General features: G+C 57.8%; 1 protein-coding gene across 1 annotated transcript in view; it reads right to left on the minus strand.

Moving 5' to 3' along the window:
• DNAH17 (dynein axonemal heavy chain 17) overlaps window positions 1-13,492 on the minus strand; it is a 33,624-nt gene that overhangs the window by 1,349 nt on the left and 18,783 nt on the right. The window contains exons 51-79 of the mRNA XM_066565938.1: window positions 13,161-13,322; window positions 12,915-13,079; window positions 12,578-12,769; window positions 11,870-12,136; window positions 11,280-11,441; window positions 10,565-10,798; window positions 10,206-10,370; window positions 10,016-10,111; window positions 9,706-9,923; window positions 9,289-9,496; window positions 8,989-9,104; window positions 8,531-8,723; window positions 8,194-8,429; window positions 7,782-7,898; window positions 7,087-7,291; window positions 5,984-6,148; window positions 5,717-5,857; window positions 5,406-5,576; window positions 5,149-5,271; window positions 4,821-5,014; window positions 4,564-4,712; window positions 4,330-4,457; window positions 3,867-4,094; window positions 3,171-3,362; window positions 2,425-2,604; window positions 1,912-2,094; window positions 1,374-1,556; window positions 1,026-1,169; window positions 311-536 (exon numbers count right to left, since the gene is read on the minus strand). Of these exons, the coding sequence (XP_066422035.1) occupies window positions 311-536; window positions 1,026-1,169; window positions 1,374-1,556; window positions 1,912-2,094; window positions 2,425-2,604; window positions 3,171-3,362; window positions 3,867-4,094; window positions 4,330-4,457; window positions 4,564-4,712; window positions 4,821-5,014; window positions 5,149-5,271; window positions 5,406-5,576; window positions 5,717-5,857; window positions 5,984-6,148; window positions 7,087-7,291; window positions 7,782-7,898; window positions 8,194-8,429; window positions 8,531-8,723; window positions 8,989-9,104; window positions 9,289-9,496; window positions 9,706-9,923; window positions 10,016-10,111; window positions 10,206-10,370; window positions 10,565-10,798; window positions 11,280-11,441; window positions 11,870-12,136; window positions 12,578-12,769; window positions 12,915-13,079; window positions 13,161-13,322 (5,143 nt within the window). The remainder of the gene's footprint in view (window positions 1-310; window positions 537-1,025; window positions 1,170-1,373; window positions 1,557-1,911; window positions 2,095-2,424; window positions 2,605-3,170; window positions 3,363-3,866; window positions 4,095-4,329; window positions 4,458-4,563; window positions 4,713-4,820; window positions 5,015-5,148; window positions 5,272-5,405; window positions 5,577-5,716; window positions 5,858-5,983; window positions 6,149-7,086; window positions 7,292-7,781; window positions 7,899-8,193; window positions 8,430-8,530; window positions 8,724-8,988; window positions 9,105-9,288; window positions 9,497-9,705; window positions 9,924-10,015; window positions 10,112-10,205; window positions 10,371-10,564; window positions 10,799-11,279; window positions 11,442-11,869; window positions 12,137-12,577; window positions 12,770-12,914; window positions 13,080-13,160; window positions 13,323-13,492) is intronic.

Genomic DNA, 13,492 nt, shown 5'->3' on the forward strand with positions numbered 1-13,492 from the left:
TACTCAAGCATCAACTAAGAATGTGACATATGTATTCACTAGAGCCCTGTAGCTCCAGGAGCCCTGGGGTTCAGGAGCTGCAGCCTGAATTGCTGAAGCACAAATCTCTGGTTTGGAAAGGCTGTGTGATCCGGGCAGTGCTGCCCTCAGCTGGCGGCTGAGCCGGGCCCCAGGGGCACCCAGATGGACCCAGGTGCACCCAGGGCTCCCTGCTCTGAGCTGCCGCCAGCAAGTGCTGACACTGCACGAGGGAGAAGGGCTGAGCTGGGCCTGCTCCGTGTCTGAAGCACCTCAGAGATGCAGTTTTTACCTTCCATGAACAGCCCGTGCACATAGGAGCCTTCTCTAGGGGGAAATGTTATTTCCTCGCGGGTTTTTTTGGTCACATCCGCTGCCAGACACATCTTATCCAGTGGCCACTGCTTTTTCCTGGCTGTGGACTGCATGATGGCTGTGAGGAAGGACTGGGGGTTGAAGAATCCCGCCAGCCACACTGTTGCAGGCAGCACAAAATCTGTTGACCAGACTTCCAGTTCCTGGAAAATAAACCAGCAGCGTCCTTTAGGGTGGAGAGCGTGCTGTGAGCTGCAGGACACTGTGGCAGAGCTGATGCTTTGCTGTGTGTAAGCCAAGCTTCAGCTGATCTTGCAGAATGGAGACTGGCTGGAGGTGGTGTGGGAGGAATAAGCAGCAGATTCCCCTGCAGCAATGAAGCTGAAACCCTGAATTCATAGTGCAGAAAATGCTGCTGCTATTTTTTAACAAAGCCAGTTTTATTAGTATTTCTTATGGGACACCCAGGGTTGTAATGGGGGGGGGGGGTGATGTTGTTTTGCTACAGTAATGTACTGTAATGGGAACCCTGGTCAGACTTGTGCTCCCATTCCTGGAGTAACAGCCCTTTTCAGGTACTTCAGGCTGGTTAAATTAACTCTGAGAAATAAATCAGTTACCAATAAAGCAGGGCAGCGGTGGGGAGAGTCCTGGGCACCCCAGGCTCTGGCAGTCACACACACACTGCTCACCCTGATCCGCAGGAGCAGGTCTGCGTACCAGTTGGCCAGGGTGAGGAGGGAGGGGTAGGCATAACGTGTCCATGATTCTGGAACGTTGTCATAGAAGAGAGCGTTTGACAGCTCTTCCATCTCGGATGTAATCGTCAGCTCTCCCTTTGAGAAAGAGAAAAGCCCAGGCAGTGTCACCTGCAGCCGCTGCTGGGACAGCCCAAGGGACGTGTGTGGGCTCAGGGGGCACAGGGCTGGGGCTGCCCGGTGCACCTGGCCCAGCCTGGTGGGTGGGAGCTGCAGCAAAGGCAGCAGAGAGGGCTTTGCAATCCTGGGAGATGAATGACCCAGGCAGCGCCTGCTGCGTACCTGCAGGCCCAGGTCCAGCTCCTTCAGCGAGCGCCTCATCTCGTTGGTCAGGATGTTCATCCTTTCACACTCCTGGAGGGCTACAACCGTGTATGGGGTTTTTTCCTTTGCCTTTCCCATCATCTCCTCCATGTTGAACGGGTCTGGCAGCTGCTGGATGATTTCATCCAGGACTGCCTTCACCTGAAATGAGAATGCCATAAACTGCTCTTGCCCAGAGAAAAGTGCTGCAGATTCCATTAATTAAGTTGGTAAGATTTTTTTCTTTTTCTGCCCTGGTGTTTCTTTGTACCTCCTCCTCTGTTACTAACACTCCATTCTGCTATTATCTCTCTTGGGTCTTAAAAAGCTGTAGTAGGGCTGGAACCCCCTTCCTTCCTGCTATGGGCCTGCTCTCTCAGTTGTCTCCAGACCTGTATCTGCCTCCCCTCTCTAGCCTCTCCGTTGTCACCCTTAAGAGGTTTTTTTCCGACAGTAATTACTTCCCCCCACCTTAAAAAAAAATGAGTTAATTTCTGCCATAAAGGACTTGACTTGCCTGTTCCTCTCGGGAGACACCCGAGCCTCCGGCAGCCTCGGATTCCTTGGGCTGCAGCTCCAGCACCGTGCGGAAGAGCCTGTCCGAGGTGATGGTCAGGAAACCCATCTCTGCATTGGGGTGCAGGCCATACAGGTGGGGGCTCTCTCCTGGCAGGTTGTCATCGATGTACTGGTGGTAGGCCTGGGCACAGGGTCAGGGCCAGCCTTAGCTTGGAAGTGCAGGCAAAGGAGCCCAAAGTTCCCTGCAACCTTGAAAACCCATCACCACTCTTGGGGCCCTTCACAGCACCTGCCCGTGGGCACAGAGGCCCTTTTTAAACTTGTGTCTCAGCCAGGTTTTTCGCTTTCCATCTCAACCACAGGAATTACTTTTGCAGCAGTTCTGCACATTCCCAGGGGACTGACACTCTCTCCCTACATTCCCCTTGGTGAGGGAGAGGGAAGGGAACATGGGCTCATGCCCATTTTTCCAGAGCAGGGGTTTTCTAGAGAAGATTGCAATGTCTCTTACCTCGTAATCCATGCGGGGAGGGATCATAAACCCTGGAGCCAAGGACACCTCCCCGTCCAGCATCTCGGGCTGCACGTACTCGCTCAGGTACGTGCGGCACAGCCGGCGGTCCCAGTCATCCGTGATGTGCCCCCCGTACATGATCTCCCCAAACAGGTACCGGAGGTCATCCCACGGGACCTGCACAGAGAGGCTCAAGCTGCGACTCTCCCTGGGAGTTCCCCATGCAACCGCAGAGTGATGGCTCCAGGATTGGCCTGTGCAGGGAGGTGACAGTCCCTGGACCCACAGAGGCTTGGGAAGAGGAGCAGATTTCTCCTTGTCCCACTATGATCATAGCCATCTGTGGTTTGAATCCTGCCTTTTTTCCAACCAGCACTGATCACATCCATGAGGGCAGGTCTAAAGGTGAGACTTCAGCCCTGCTCACTGCACCTGCATTCTTGGGGTGGGCTTTGCTTTTTAGGTGGAACCACCCGCCAACACCAAGGCATGGGTCGGAGCAGGCAGGTGGGCCAGGGTAGGCACTTGCCTGGCTGGTGCCTGATGCCTTTTTCAGCCATCTCAATCAGGCTGAGTACTCATCCCCTTCCCCTGCCTGAGCGTGCAGGGAGGAGGGGAGGAGCTGCTTCTGACCCTGGGCTTCATGAGATGATGTTTGCGCTGCAAACTGGTGAATGTTCTAAGCAAGACCAATTGTTGCAGCGTGTGCTGTGCTGAGGAGCAGTCCCCTCATCATCCCTCACCTTGGCGTTGGCCTCCAGGTAGTTCTGCAGGACGTTGACAGAGACGGTCAGGTCGCCGTTGTTGAAGGGGTAGGACCTGTTCCAGCCCTGGGTCCCAAACCTGCGCCGCTCGGCCACTGCAGCGTGGAAGTAGCAAAGGGCAAACAGGATGCACCTGAACTCTGACTCTTTGCTGCACTGCTCCAGGGTTTCCTGCAGAGGAACAGTGAGGGTGGGTTGCAGCTGAATACTGCTATCAGATGCCCCTCTCATGAAGAACATGCATAGGCAAAAGAGAACAGAAAGTGTTCATTAGAAACAAAAGGCACACAATTGTATTTTAATGATTTCCTAGTTGGTAAGTTTTGCTCTCATTTGTTTATGAAGGAATTAGGAGTTCACACCCTAATGCCCTGCTGACAGCTGAGGCAACTTGTTCATGGCAAAGCTGCAGCAGCTCCAGGTTCAGCCTCAGGAAAGGCACTGGCAACCTGGCACTTCCTTGTGTTGGAAACCCTTGGGCAGCTCTGGTTACCCCTAAACCCCTGCCAGAGGGGGACCCTGGGCACTCCAGGAGGATGTGCTGGCAAGGGCTGGCTCCAGGTGCGGTGTCCTTGGGAGCAGAGACACCCCCGAGGTGTGGAGCTCAGCCTGTGGAGCCCAGGAAGGGATGAGCCGTACCTGGAGCCCAGAACAGCCCCAGGAGTACAGGGGTACCTGGTTGAAGAGGTCCAGGGCTCCGTGCAGGTTGGCACGCATGCCTGTGGGCGGCTCGCTGGTGATCTTGATGGAGTTGTCCAGCAGCCCCTGCGGGATGATGTGTGTCTCGGGGCTGGGCGCTGGCTCGGCGCTCATGAACAGTCGGTACTCGGGGTGGCTTTCTAGGCTGTGGTGCTCCACCAGCTTCTCCAGTGTGCTCAGCCACCGTGCCACCAGGTGGATGTTCTGCAAAAGAAACTCTCTGCACCTTGACAATTTCACTTCCCCCCACCCCGATTCCTGCTGTGGCTCCAGAGGGAGAAGGTGCTGGGTACAGCCAGCCAGCCCAGGCAGTGTCACTGCCACTGCCGGCGGGGTGACCCTGCATGCTGTGCCTGGACTGGCAGGACTGTGTGCCCTGGTGTGCCCAGTCGCTGTCAGGGCTGTGTGCCCTGTGCTGAGCCCCACTGCCCCCACCCACCTGCAGGATGACCCAGTGGCCCTCGGCAGCTGCCACCTCCATGGCGTGCTCTGCCACCACCTCCTGGCCCTGCCCCAGGGATACGTTGTGGATCTTCCCGTTGTCAATGGTGAATCCCAGCCTCGTCCCTGCGAGGGGAGTGTCTGCAGTCAGTATCAGCACTGAGTGGGTTCCTGCAGTTCTGGCTGCTTGGCCAGCGGGGCTGGTGCCAGTCTGGGATGGGCAGTGCCTCACCCAGAGCCTCCACATCCTTCAGCGGGTCAACACCGGGGGAGAGGATGAAGAACAGGGGCGAGGAGGGGCTGCTCTCCTTGTACACCTCAGAGAGATCAATGCTCCTTCCTTTCACATACTTGCTTCCCATTTTCTCTTCCACAAATTTCCTATAGAAAAATAGAACCATCCTGTGAGATGGGAACAGTCCCTGGTTGCAGCTGGAGTGGTGACACTCTGGGCTCTTGCAGGAGAGCCCTGTGCTGGGCACCAGGTACCTGATGGCATAGGTCATCCTGTCAGGGCGCAGGCACCGCAGCACACACAGCTTCTGCAGGGCTGTCTTGTTCTTCCAGTCCATGGGGAACACCTCGTTCTCTGGTGCCTCCATCTCCACAAACCTTTTCCATCGCTTTGCTGAGCTCTCAATGTCATTCTCCAGGCTGGTGAACTCCTCCATTTCTGAAAGTGCCTTCAGGTTCCACAGAGAAGGACTAAATCACTCCTGGGCTCTGCTCATCCCCAGGGACCCCCCTACAGGTGACCCCAGACCCATTGCACTGTGCTGGCATTGCCTTGGCACAGTGGGTGACTGCACAGACCCACCTTGACAGCACCCCAGTTCTGGTTCTGCAGGAAATCCACGGGGGATGTGACACCGGTTTTGGAAGGGAAGCGCAGGAGAAAGTCCAGCTCTGCTGGGTTCACTTCTTTCTTTAGGGCCAGGACCTGAGAGTTGGGAGTGCAGTGTCACAGCCTCAGTGTGAGGGGCAAGAGGCTCTGAGCATCCACAGCAGCACCAGAGTAAGAGAACAAGCTGTCTGAAGCCACGTGAATGCCTGTCGTACAGCAGGAGGGATTACCTGGAAGGCAACCTGGGCCAGGAAGATGAGTTTGTCTCTCTCAAAGAGGCCCTGAGCAGTGTACACGTAGACTGAGAAGGTGATCTGGTCGGTCAGGTTGATCACCCTTTCCCGGGTGTCGTCGCTGGGGACTGCTCGCTCGATGGCTTTCTCAAAGACCCCGTTGAAGGCCTGAGGAAGATCCCAGCAGGCATCAGCCTGTGGCTGCTGGGGTCTTGTCAGCAGCATGAAAGCTGAAACACCGAATCTCTGTGCTCCCCCAACTCTGTCCCACCCACAGACATCTCTGTCCCTCCTCACTCCCCATCTACCTTGAGAGAGAACTGGTAGATGGGGTTGATCTTGCAGAGGTCACTCAGGATGAAGTACAGCAGGGATGCGCGCTCTGCTGCCGGCCGGTAGTTCTCTCTTGCAACGTTTATTTGTACTTCAGTGACTTTGGCTTCTTTTACCTGGAGGTGCAGGGGGTGGGTGTCACCAGAACCCTGTCACACACCAAAGCAGTGCCCACCCTCCTGCTGGGTGCCCAGCCGAGCTGTCCCTCTGTCTGTGGCACCAGCTCCAGCGAGCACATTTACCTTTTCCTCAATTTCCTTGGCTGTGCGCTTCGTTATCTCCAGGTTCTCCACCAGTGCTGTGTCCCGCAGGAAATCTCCCCCAGCAGCCGACAGCCGGGCGAGCAGGGAGTCCTCCAGCTCCTTCAGCTTGATCTTGAACTCGTTCTGGCTCTTGGTCAGGCTTGCCTGCAATAGCAGCACCCAGGGATGGGTCACTCAAGAGATCCCACCAGAGGGCTGGCACCAGTCCCCTGTCGTAGGGCCACCAAGGTGCTGGTGCGAGGGAGGGGGGATGTGGCCCTGCTGGGTGCCAGCATCAGCCCAGGGTGAGGTGATGAGTGCACCCAGGCAGTGCTGGCTGCAGGGACCTGGGGCTGCAGGGTCTGCCTGGGGCTTCCTTGGCTCCCAACAAACAGCAGCGGGCACAGAGGGGAGCTCTGACACTCCCTGCCCAGACCCTCCGCAGTGCCCAGGCCTCCCCACCCCTCTAACCAGCCCCCCTATTCCCTGTACCTTCAGATCCTCCCCACCCCTCTAACCAGCCCCCCTATTCCCTGTACCTTCAGATCCTCTCCACCTCTCTAACCAGCCCCCCTATTCCCTGTACCTTCAGATCCTCTCCACCCCTCTAACCAACCCCTCTAGCCCCTGTACCTTCAGATCCTCTCCACCTCTCTAACCAGCCCCCCTATTCCCTGTACCTTCAGATCCTCCCCACCCCTCTAACCAGCCCCCCTATTCCCTGTACCTTCAGATCCTCTCCACCTCTCTAACCAGCCCCCCTATTCCCTGTACCTTCAGATCCTCTCCACCTCTCTAACCAGCCCCCCTATTCCCTGTACCTTCAGATCCTCCCCACCCCTCTAACCAGCCCCCCTATTCCCTGTACCTTCAGATCCTCCCCACCCCTCTAACCAGCCCCCCTATTCCCTGTACCTTCAGATCCTCTCCACCTCTCTAACCAGCCCCCCTATTCCCTGTACCTTCAGATCCTCCCCACCCCTCTAACCAGCCCCCCTATTCCCTGTACCTTCAGATCCTCCCCACCCCTCTAACCAACCCTTCTAGCCCCTGTACCTTCAGATCCTCCCCACCCCTCTAACCATCCCCTCTAGCCCCTGTACCTTCAGGGCCTCCAGGTCTGGCCGCTCCCGGGCCACCACAGCAGCCAGCAGCTGGTCCTCCAGGCCCTCCCGTGTCACCAAGAAGTTGATGAGAGTGCACTGAGCCTGCACCTCTGGCTTGTAGTGCGGGTTGAAACTTCGGGTATGCAGGATTAGGCGGAACTGCTGGTTATACTCTACTTCTTTATCTCCAATCCTAATGTATCTGTTCAGTTAATTAAACAAATTAATCCCCGCACACTGGGCAGTAACTCGTCACAGACAGATGCCCTCAGCCTGTGTGCTGTTCCTGGCCACTTGGGATGAATTTCTTTGGTTGGGAAAAGGCACAGCAAGGGCAGAAGTACCAAACCAGCCTTGGCAGGGCAAGGATGGAGGAACAGGAGCTGGAGACTGCCCTGCCACAGCCCCTCATGGCATCTGGGGTGCAGTTCCCCTTCCAGCTTTTCATGCCATATGGCAGGTGTCCCAGGGAACAAGTCCTTGAGTCACTAAATGAGCTGGATGCCAAGGACCAGGCCACATTCAGTACAGATGTCCTCCATGGGACATACTGGAGAGCACTGGGGATGTGGCCAAAGCAAAAGAAGGATCAGGCTCCAAGCTGCCCACAGTGAAGGTGCTTCTAGCAGCATTTTGGGGCAGCAGTGGCTGCTTGGGGCAGGTGAAACCCCTGAGCATTGGGGTGTGCTGACCTGCCCATTAAGGTCCTGCCCAGCAGCGGGTCCAGCACTGCCTCTATGGTCTCCCCGATGTCCTCGATGAGCAGCGTCTGTCCTTCAGAGACCGCCTGGGCAATGATGTCCAGGTATCTGAGGGGGGACAGGGGAGGTGTGTATGGCAAGCCTGTGCACTGTGGGGGGCTCGGGCTGCTGTGGGGTGCTCACAGAGTGCTTTCCACCCACTGTGCCCTGTCGGGACCCTGTTGTGCTCTGCCAGACCCCCACAGAGCTTGTGGAGGTGTTGGGTACACCACCAGGGCTGCTGCCCTTGGGTCCCTTGGCTCTGATGGGGGACGTGATTGCCCTGACTCTGCACCCCTCAATGGCAGGGAAAGGGGGGCTGGTGCAGCCTGGGCCTGTGCCCACCCCGCAGCCCCTGGCCCACCTCTTCTGGCCCAGGCGGACGATCTGCAGGTCCTCCCCAAATTTGTTCTTGATCCACTTTCCGCCCTGCAGCTGGGCATCCACGAGCAGCGGCCAGCGCTGCGTGCTGCACAGGATGGCCGCGTTCTCGGTGGAGGTGCGGTCGCTGGGCAGCCCCTGGTTGTTCCAGGCAGCCACGTCGGCAGAGTCCGTGAGGAGGCTGAGGGGGTCCAGGTCCGGGGTGATGGGGATGGGCACCTGCCGGGAGGGGCTGTTGGTGCCTGGGGCAGAGGCGTGGGAGCCCCCGGTGCTGCAGGGCACGGGGGAACGCGCTCTGGGCTGGAACCTGCGCCCCTCACCTTCTGTGCCTGCAGGAAGGGGACCCAGTGCTTCTCCAGCAGCTCAGCCCTGTACTTCTTGGTGAAGTATCCGATGTAGGACACGAAGGCGGAGACCAGCAGCACGTCCCCACACAGCGTCTTCTCCTGCTCTTTGAGATCCTCCACTGACTCTGCCCAGCGCACGTTTTCGGACGCCAGGCCCCCAACGAGCCTAGGGGTAGGAGGGGATGGGGACGGTGCTGTGACCAGGCCAGGGGTGGGTGGCAACTCAGCCATGGTGACCTGGGGCCTTGTCACCAAACATCTCCATGGCTGCCTCCCCCCATGAATGTCTGGCCCAATTAATCTCAGAATTTTTTAATTTGGGGAGGGATGGAGGGCTCTGCTGCTCCCATGGCCTTGGTGTCAGGGCCACCAGGCAATGCCAGGGAGCAGCAGCCTGCCCTGGTGCTTCAGAGCCAATGTTTGCATGGTACCTGTTTGCCAAGTTGATGACTTTGTTGGTTTCATCAGCCTCCTGCTGGCATTTGATCTTCTCTGCTGTGGCTTTCTCAAACTGAGCAGTGAGAGTCGCCAGATTTTCATTCAGGGCCTTTGGAAGAGAACAGCCCCAGAGCTATTCCCTGCCCAGATGGGACGCTCCATGGTCCCAGAGCTCTGCAGTGTCTCCAGCCCAGCACAGTGTTTGGGCCAGGCTCTGGGTTCACGGAGTTCTTTTGCTCCTTTGGTGACTGAGGGGGTCATAGCTGGGGGCTGTGGGGATTTTGCTTACTTACCACAATTTTGCTCTTAATTTTACTCAGCCTCGCCTGCGCCTCTGCCAGCTCGGCATCAGCATCAGCCACTGCCTGTCTCTTGGGCTTCACCGTGCAGTGCACTTCGTAGAAGCGCACCATGTTGAGGCACCAGGAGCACAGCCCTGCCGCGGCCGTTGACTTGGACTTGATGAACTCGGGATTAAAGCTGGGGTCGTTCCGGTAGGGCCTGGAGCGGGAGGACAGCCGTGCTGAGGAGCTGCCGGCAGCTGTCCCACTCCTCCCGGCGCTCGGGCTGCCTCTGGGTGGCAGAGCAGGGCCAGCGCCTGCATCCCGCTCCTGTCCCCAAACCCTGCTGGGCTCTGCGCCCCCCAGCCTCCCTGCCAGGGCAGCTGGTGGCAGGGGCTGTGAAGGGGCAGGAACCAGCCATGGACTCACTCAAATGCTTTGAGACACGCCTCAGGGATGTTTTCCCCATCATAGTTTTTTAAGCTTGCAAGGAAAGTGTCTGCTTTTCCTATCTTGACTTTTCCTGCTGTCCAGCTCTTGTCCTTCGGAATCTTGCCGTTTTCGGCCGTCAGAATCAACACAGCTGCCATCACATTCACTACCTCTGGTGGTGGGGCCCCAAAGGACTTCAGCTCTGTCAGGTTGTACTGGGGAGGGACCACAGGGCCACTGAGCATCCTCCTGGCCCAGGGCTGCCGGCCCTGGCTGGGCACCCGCCTGCCCCTGAGAGCTCACCCACCTTGTTGAGCGTGTCGAGGGCCTCGCGGGCGGCCGAGAGCACCACCTCTGCTTCTGCCAGGTCACTCGCACAGGCTCGCTGCTTCTCAGCCACTATCTGGGGAGGGAGCACATGGCATGGGGTAAGTGGCTGTAACCACAGAGCTCACGCTGCCCTGTCCCACGCTGGACACCAGCTCAGCGCTTCTCACCTTGTTGATGGCCTCGACCTTCAGCTCCTCCTCATCAGCAATGGCTTTCTCCTTGCTGACCTTCTCTGTCTCAACGCCCACCACGTGGATCAGTTTGTCTGTGTCCTCATTCTTCTGCTTCAGCTCTACCTCCTGGACTGCCAGCATGGCTTTCAGTTCATCCACCTCAATGAGGGAAGAAACAGAGCAGATAAAAGGGCTGATCCTGCCAAGCTCTGCCTGGTGGAGCAGCAGTGTCTCAGTACGGGGCTTGGGGACGTTACAGACACTGTGACCATCCTGCAGGGATGTGCCTGCTCTCTCCCCCTGTGCCAGACCCCGAGCAGGCGTGATGCACAGGAGCAGCTGTGGGCAGGCACCTGTGATGCTGTGCTCCGCAGCTTCATCAGCCCCTTCTCCAGCCTGTCGATGCTGCCAGAGAGGTTGCTCCTTTTATCTGCCAGCAGGTTCTGGTAGAGCTTTATCTGCTCCAGGAAGGTCTTTGGCGTGGTGTAGTTATAGCGTCTCTCCACGGCCAGGTAGATCTTGGACATCTCCTTTGAGCTTGTGTGGACGAAGGACATGAACTGGCTGATGGAGGCCTTGACCTCTGGCTGCACAGAGAGCACAGATAGGGAGCTGCTGCAGGAGGTGGCTGTGGTGTGCAGGCTGCACTGAGCCCTCCTGCAAGGCTGGCTCTGTGTGCAGCCACAGAGGCCAGAGCAAAGTGACCCCTTTCATCAGCAGCACAACGCAGAGCTGAGACAGAGCTGGTGGTGAAGGCAGTGGTGCTGGTTCCCATGCCCAGCTCTGTCCCTGACATCCCTGTGTGGGGACCAGCTGCTGCCCCTGGGCTGTTACCTGTGAGGGTGTTGTTTTAAGGACAGAATGGAAAGGGAGGGTTCATCCTCACCAGCACAGCACAGGCTGCAGGCTCTGACACTGGAACCAGCTGTAAACTTATCCCAGACCTATTCCCAGCTTGCTGTTGCCAGCCCTCTGGGTCATGCCAGGCCCCCATCCCTGGGCACACTAAACACAGAGAGCAGCAGAGGAGCAGTTCACTGCCCAGTGCAGCCCGGACTCCCAGCTCACCTCGATGTCCGGTGTCTCCTCCAGGAAGCGGCTGCTGACGGACACGAGCGCGTCCTCGGGCCACTCGTGGAACCAGTCGATGGCCGTGCAGTTGACCACAGCTGGGAACCTCCTGGCCCGCACACGCAGGGTGGAGCCCACGGGGGAGAAGCAGAGGACAACCTGGGGCAGAACAGCGGTGCCTGAGGGGGTGTCCCTGCTGCCAGGGCGGGGGCAGCATCTCTGGGGGCTCCACATGACTGCAGACCTGAGCTTTGCTGCCTTCCCATTGACTCTCACCAGGGCTGGAACAGGGTTCCCTTTGGTGCCTGCAGTCAGCAGCTGAGCTCAGTGCTCCTGTGGGTGTCCCTGGCAGTGCCCAGCATGGCCTGTGGCCATGGAAGCCACTGCTCTGCTGTGCCCCCAGGGAGGTCAATACAGGGCTGTTCTGCCCTGTGCCTCTGGCGCTGGGGGCACCTGGGGAGTCTCTGGCAACACCTTTTGCCTAAACCCACCATCCTGGGATGAAACCTCAGTGTTCTGTTGCAAAGAGGTTTTGGATGGGGCAAATCAGGGGCACAGACAAATCAACCTGGAGAGCAAACACCCACCTTCAACTGGCGCCTGACTTTTTCTATAAATAATTTCCAGCAGTTTTCCTTTGTATCCTCCAATCCAAGGGACTTCACTTGAGGCCTCATGGACCCGATGATAGTTTCCATGTCATTATCCTGAAAGAGGCCTGGCACCTCCCCAGACGCCAAGAAATCATTGATCACAACCAGGAATGATTCTTCAGCCACCTGGGAGTCTGTCATCAGGAACACGGCGGGGATGTTCTTCACAGCTGCCTTGATGTACTGGGAGGCAAGGTCCAGCTGGGAGAGAGAGAAACTGTCATCCCCCCAGTTCAACCCCCACGAGGTGTTCTCCAAAGAGACCACTTTGGAGCAGCCGTGGGCTGCCCTGGAGCCTTTGGGAAGGAGCCCTTGGGAAGGGAGCCCTTGGGAAGGAGCCCTTGGGAAGGAGCCCTTGGGAAGGAGCTGGTGCCAGGTGCTCTGCCCAGGCACAGGTCCAGCACCAGGGCTGCCCACACCACCACCCCCAGTGTCACCAGTAGCTCCTGCCCCTGCCTGGCTGGGGAAGCACTGTGGGCCTCTGGGGCAGGACTCAGGGGTGTCACCTGTGGATTCCTCGTGTGCAAACGCAGCGTCACAAGCAGAGCAGAACCTGGTGAGCCCCCCCAGGCGCCGTCACTGCCAGTGCAGGACCCAGCCCCAAGCACGTGGAACTGAGCCAGGGTCCAAAGCTGCTCCTACCTTCAGGTCTGGGATGCCGTAGCCTTTCCTCAGCGTGATCTGGAACACGCTCAGGTTGCTGATGTGAGCTGCCAGCCGAGCCAGGCTCTGCTTCCCACTGCCTCCCACCCCCACCAGCAGCGCGTTGCCCCGAGGAGACTCCAAGATCCGGCTGATTCTGCAAATGTGAGACACTGCGTCTTCAAAGAGCACCTGAAGAAAACAGGAGGGGGAGGTTTGGTGTTCTGGATCAGGCCAGAAAGAGTAGTGAGTGCCCCATAATGCACCAACCCAACCAAGCAGCACAGTGCTGCAGTCCCACATTTTCAGGGCAGACCTGCCTGCCACAGGCACTGACCAGATTCATTGCTGCATTCACCGCATTGTAGTTGTCCAGGGCTTCCCCAAGGAGGTCACTCAGGGATGCCCAGCTTGTCACTGGCATGTACTTGAAATCATCCATGCCCTGGGCAAAGTGGCAGTAGATGTTGGGCTTGGCGAACATCAGCTCTTCATTGATCTCCTGGGAGAGGCAATTCCAGCTGTGGGGCTCAGCTCTGGGGCACCACTGGGCTGGAGCACCCTACTTTTCAGCACAACTCACTTGAAAGGAGGCTTTGCTGATGTCGGCCATCACCTTCTTGAAGCTGTACTGATCCTCTTCATCGACAAGCTTGTCTCCATACACCCTCTCTGCTTCGTGGAGCCAGAGACGCACCAAGTCCACGGGGGCTTTCAGGCAGTCAGGGGTGGAGAAGAGCAGCCCCTGACAAACAAAGCCCGCAGCCCTTGGGGTTATTTTAGTGCTGCTCAGAGCTGATTGCAAAGGTTTGCTCTGGGGAGAGGCCAAGGCCCTTTTCAGGGACACGGTATGCTGCAAGGATGTGGGACCAGGAAAGGGAGGAACAAGGATGGTTTAGAAGGAACAGCTCTCCC

The sequence above is a fragment of the Molothrus aeneus genome, chromosome 26 (assembly GCF_037042795.1).
Source record: "Molothrus aeneus isolate 106 chromosome 26, BPBGC_Maene_1.0, whole genome shotgun sequence".
NCBI classification, from domain to species: Eukaryota; Metazoa; Chordata; class Aves; order Passeriformes; family Icteridae; genus Molothrus; species Molothrus aeneus.